This window comes from Phytophthora infestans, genomic scaffold, assembly GCF_000142945.1.
Source record: "Phytophthora infestans T30-4 supercont1.1 genomic scaffold, whole genome shotgun sequence".
Classification (NCBI taxonomy): domain Eukaryota; phylum Oomycota; class Peronosporomycetes; order Peronosporales; family Peronosporaceae; genus Phytophthora; species Phytophthora infestans.
In genome coordinates this window covers 1293604-1299476 of record NW_003303758.1, presented here as the reverse complement: position 1 = coordinate 1299476, position 5873 = coordinate 1293604, and the positions used below count along the sequence as shown (strand labels likewise).

The following is a 5873-nucleotide window of genomic DNA, read 5'->3' as shown; positions in this document are numbered from 1 at the left end:
GAATCATAATCATGTCGTCACATCTAAGCCCAACGCAGCTCTGCTAGTCGCCATGCATACTTAAGCAACCAGGGACCAGAAGACAATTCGACACCAAGCCGCTGTAATTAACCATTTAATCGAGCACACCCAACGCCAAGATCAGCGCATAGACGCTCTTGAGGCAAGCTGAACAACGATCCTATGAAGCCTACACACAAGCGCCACCACATACACACTGCAGAAGAAACTGTCAGTGAACCCAAGAAGAAGCAACGCAGATCTTCAGTCACTCACCTTCATGCTACGTGGTTCGCTTGGTGCGCGTAAGAGCCAAGGATGTGGCAAACACCCATCTCAAAGCAGCAGAAGTCGGACGCCAAGCTGCTTGTGGCCTTCATGAAACGCTTCTTGGACGACGGCTTCGAACTTGACACGACAGCGCATTGCTACCGCGATCAGGTTCTCGACTTGGCCAAACGGGCGGAGAAAGCAGTCCTTGCATTTTTAGCCGAGCAGAAGATCACATCGCGCGGGCCAGCCGCCGTCCTCAAGCACCTCCGCACTCGCCATCGCGCGGGAGTCCTGACAGCAAGATTGAGCGCCACCAGCGCCTGCTCCAGACCGCGGCAATTAGGGATCTCGCCCCTGGATACACACAGGACGTACTCGAGGTAGTTAACAATCCAGGCGAACAACAATATAACAAGCCACAGAATAACAGCGGTTGGAGTCGAACTAAAATTCTCAGGGCAAGACCCTGTGCTCTATCCATTGAGCTACACTGTCGTATTGGGAGGTTGGAGGGGGGGGGGGCTGACGTGGCGCCGAGTGCACACGCTGAATGCAGCAGTGCAATTTGAGAGGGCCATCCTAAGGTCTGCGCAGTAGCGTCGAAAAAGAGCGAGTGAGGCCTCGACCTTATTGTCGGGAACGACGTGGTCTATGCGTGGCATTGTATCGCCGACTGATAGAGAGATTCTGGCCTGCCAAACGGCAGAATTTCATTGAAAAATGGTTGCCCAATGAAATGCGTTCAGTAGTGACTGGTTGTCGATGTCCAAATAGTATCCGGATAGTCAATTTATCCGGATAATTGTCAAGTTCGGCTTCATTTTATTATTTGCCTGCTAGAGAGCACATGACTCTCTAGTGTAATTTACTTGTTTTCAGCTTTTTTTTATTTTCTCAGCCCACAGGCCGCTTTAGGCGATTCTATAAGCTAGACACAACAGGCTCTCTACAGATTCAGTACAAAACGACAAATCTTGCCTATCTTCCTCCTAACATAATGATTACACAAAATTACTATACTTGTCAAATAAAGTTCGCTGGCTTTTTTACACTTCATGTACCACTATTGTGGTACCTGTCCGATAGGGTCGAAGGTCGGACAATTCAGGTATTAACGAAGCGCTGCTTCAAAACTAGACTTCTTGGAGCCCACATATCCAGGAATTCAAAAAAACAATTATACTTAAGTATTGATTATGTTTACCCTATAGTAACTTATTTTCTGGTAATCTCGATTCTTGTCCGTTATTTATGCCACTGATGCTGAAAAATACAAGGCAGGCGTTATTGTGACCGACTGAAAGGAACGAGGACGAGCCATTTGTGACCGACCGACCACCGACTGTCCGATAGTGACCGACGAAGAAATTCACCCCTCCTCGTATAGGATGTATAATCCTGTATACGAGCACTTAGTGTTTTTAGAGCGAAGTCATCCTCAAAAGCGAAGTCATCCTCAAGGCCGAGGTTAACCGCAAGAACGAATCCAGCCTTTCTGTAATGTTTCCAATGCAATGTGTTTGACAGCAGCTATATAATTGAAGCTAAACAAAGTATACTGCTTTACATGCACATCTGCAAGTAGCGATAACACTGGTACTGCAGTCCCTTCTTACGCAATTCACCTGTGCTTTCTCCACTACAGAACGTTTCGAATGCAGGCAGAACGTACACTCCACAGTTGTAGCTGTCAAGTTGAACTCCTGCATCGCAATAAAGGGATTCACTCTGTAACGTGTCAACAATGTTCTTACCTGGTAAGTCTGCTTCTGGTACTCGTCTAGATACGAGTGAAAGGCTTCCCAGGACTGAAACTGCGTTTCAACTAATTCTGCACAGCCTTCTGTGCATCCATCACCGCTTGTACCTCCACTTGTTCTCTCGCCAGGCGTATCATTCACGCTTGAATTCTCAACACTCCACGTCGCCGCACTGGAGCTACTGGATACGATGGAGTCGTCCTCCCAGCTTGCGTCCGAGCCGTTATGCTCGCTGCCGTCGCTGTAGGCCTCCTCTGAGGGTCCCTCTGAGGGTCGCTTCTTCGACGCGCGGGCAGGCTGGCGCCGATTCATTGCTTAATCTCTAAATGGAGTGCCCCCGAAATGTGTGGCGTGAGTGGCGGGAAAACTTAGTATAGGAGTATACAAATATAAACGTACGAGGGACTCAAAATTCACTTGACAATTTATTTTTGCATTTTTTGTCTGGCATAATAGCGACTCTCAAAATACAATGACTGCTAGTCTGCCTGGCAGACTCTGCAGTGACGCATAAGCTGTGAGTTGTGGCGTCGAGCAACAGCTTAGTGTAGGTCACCCGGTTTTCGCCGCAGCGATATCGCAAACAAAGCGCGTATAAGACTACGCAAAACAAAATGATACTTACGAACCATTTAGAGTTATCGAGATAATCGAGCCTAAATTTGACCATTTTATTTTCGCACTTAATCGGAACTGCGACATTTGGCGTAAACTTCCAACGAAAAAACTGTAAAACTATAATACCCTTAATCAATGGCTTTTAAGAAGGGCTTTTAAAAAGCACTTGATTTTTTAACTTTATAAAATATTGAGTTCTAAATGTATCGTCATTTCGGGGGGGGGGGGGGGTGTAAATGGAGATATTTTTTTTGAGCGTCTACAACTTCTTCAGTCTTAAGCATTCTGTAGCTTATAAGGGCTCAAGAGGTAGAGGAGACGCCCCGCTTTCGCTCAGAGTGCTTAAATCGCGAGTCGTACTTAGGTTTGTAAGTACCATTTTGTTTTGTGTGGTCTAAGAGTTTATGTTCAATAACTGGGCTGTCAATTTTCAGCTATTTATTCTACCGTTAATTACGGATCAACCCTTTTTTATTTTAATGTAAGGAATATATTATTATATAAATCCAGCTACATGTACCAGTCGGTAAAACATTGTTACCGTGCTAGTATCCTTGTACATCCGTACATGTACAGATGAACCTAGCCCACATATCGTGCTATCTTATCGTACTTGATAGGAATTTATTTCGGTAAGCTTAGTCTTGCTTTTTGTAAATCCCTTTATAATACTGTCAAACTTAAAACTTGATACAATGTCTATCGGGGGTCATCTTTTGAAAGGATCACCATAGATACCTCCTTAGATATTTTTTTTAAGATTTCCTCGCTCGAGCTTCAGAAATGTGCACACATCAGCCCCCCCCCTACCATGGTCAACTTGCTATACTAGACTAAATGTTGGCCACGGGCGGCATTTGTTTTGGCTCGATTTGGCGCGAAAGGGGTTAGTAATGAACACCATAGTTAATTACTCTTAAGCGTATTGCACCCATAAATACGACGAACGATATTTTGAGCTTCAACTTGAATCAAGGCACAATCAATCATTGCTCATTGCTCACAAACCCCGCGCTTTTACCAGCTCAGCCCAAGTCAGGGCTGTCCTAAAAAAAGAGCGCGACTTTCAGAAGCGCGTGCTCGATATTTAAACTTACCACGATCACAGACCCTCGGTAAACGTGTTCGAAAACATACTTTGGCTACTACCGTAATAGCTTTAGATTAACAACTTCATACAGCTGTACGTAAAACGGTCGCAATATATAATGGGTGAATGTTGAGAGAGTACTGTGTACACCAGTCTTTGTTGACAAAACACCAAAAGTATACTATCAGCACTCCAGAAATTCATGTCGCTCCGACCGATACTCGTTATTGTGATTGTGATACCACCAGACCACCACCAGCACTCTTGCCCCGAAGACGCTCACTCAGCAGATTATTTTGGCCAATGGTCAAAGTTCTATAACAAAAGTAGCAGCCAGTAATGCTCGAGGGGATCAGGACTTTCCCTTACTATCAATCTTTTAGCAATACCACCCAGCTAACCCAATCACTAACTCCTTTTTTAGATCTAAAATTTGACAAAATATAGCTAGTAGAAGTTTAAGCAGTAGTACTTTGAAAATTACCTATACATCGAAACAGTTCTCCGACTTTGCTACTAACCTCATCTTTTTGTAGAATAGCCTTTTCTCACACTCGAAAGTTTGGCTTGGTCATAAACACGTCCCTCCATCGTACAGTACGCTGTTAGCAGAGACTCCCGCGATCCAACATAACCCTTTTTGCTTCCTGTTGCCAGCTTGGTGGCATCGAAACGACGCAACGCGGCCCACTTCACAAACCACAACCTCGCCAAAAACGCCGCCCCATTTGTCTTCTTCAGCAGTGCCCTTCTGGTAGACGAGATGTACCGAGTAAAAAACCAATTTATTTAAACACACGATATCGCCGGGGCGTTGGATAAGCACCGAACCTCCAGGCGTACTCAGCATCCTATTTTAAAGTGTCCTCCTTGTTCCCGTAGTTGAAGGATGTGGTCGCCTTAGAAACCGGAGGAAATACCACCCAAATCTTGAAGGTCGTCTTCGCGCACGGGGGCAGGTACGAAATCACACGTCCGTGGCCAACCTGTATGGGGGACTCACGATTTCCCAATTGAAGCCAGTATTCAGATCTACATACATAGGCCTCGTTGTGCGGAAATACGAGCTTGGAGTAGTAGTTCGGCAGGTGTACGCTGTACTGGCCCGACGGGCAGACTGCTTCGTTCTTGCTCCTCCTTTGCACCTTCCTCCACGAACTCCCGAATATTGGTCATTCCCAGAATATCAAAACGGTGCTGGGGGTCGTTAGGAATACGTGTTTACCCACGTACCTAAAAGCAGGTAATGCAGTGTTGGTCAGCTTGTATATTGAGAAGTGAGAGAAGATTTCTAGCTACTCGTGGCACCTTACCTGTTCATCTCACATCCAACCGTGCTGTCTCGGACTCACCATCCAGGTGGAGCGGCGGCCGAAAACGGTCACTGAACCGCGGTTACACGTGGGGTACATATGGACTGCGTGTGGGTTACATGCAAGCCGCACCTGGGTTCCTGGCGCATTTCCAACACTCCTCCTCGGCCGTCGCCTACGTCAGCTTGACGATCTGGTGCAGCTCCGCCATCCTGGGCGCCGGGAAGGACTTGGTCAGGAGATCCGCTGTCATCAGGCGCGACTCGACGTACGTGGGCTCCACGATGCCCTTCCGTGTGTAGTCGCATATGAACTTGATCCGGATGTCGACGTGCTTGGCGCTCGCCATGCTATCCTCGGACTTCAACTGCTTAATGGCGGCCTGGTTGTCCATGTGCATGTGCATGGGCTCGGAGACCACGTGGTGCAGCTCGCGCACCAGCTCTCGTAGCCCAAGCAGCTCGCGCACCAGCTCTCGTAGCCCAAGCAGCTCGCGTCCGACGTGGGAGGCCGACGTGAACTCGGCCTCCATGGTGGACAGTGACACACCCGTCTGCTTCTTGCACACCCAGTGGACGATCGCTCCGTCCATCGTGACCACGCCTCCGGTCACCGACTTCCGGTCGCCCTTGTCGGCCGCGAAGTCCGCGTCGCTCCAGCTCTCCACTTGGACACGACCCCCGTCGGACGCGCCGACGTCCATGCGGAGCTTGAGGGTCTTGGTGGCCTTCAAGTACCGCGCGATCCGCTTCGCGAGCCTTCAGTCGCTCGTCCGCGGCTGGTGCGTGTGCCTGGTCGCCTTGTGCACCGCGAAGCTGA

General features: G+C 48.0%; 1 protein-coding gene and 1 non-coding gene across 2 annotated transcripts; one reads left to right on the top strand and one right to left on the bottom strand.

The window, feature by feature from the left end:
- Positions 1–697: 697 nt before the first annotated feature.
- Positions 698–768, bottom strand: PITG_25461. Its single transcript has one exon. It is a non-coding gene; the product is annotated as a tRNA-Lys (tRNA).
- A 4633-nt stretch (positions 769–5401) lies between these two features.
- PITG_00198 (uncharacterized protein) lies at positions 5402–5873 on the top strand (the record flags this gene model as incomplete). The annotated part of the gene is made up of 3 exons (XM_002908777.1): positions 5402–5442; positions 5515–5703; positions 5789–5873. The coding sequence occupies 3 exons, from the start codon at positions 5402–5404 to the stop codon at positions 5871–5873; spliced, it is 315 nt and encodes a 104-aa protein (XP_002908823.1).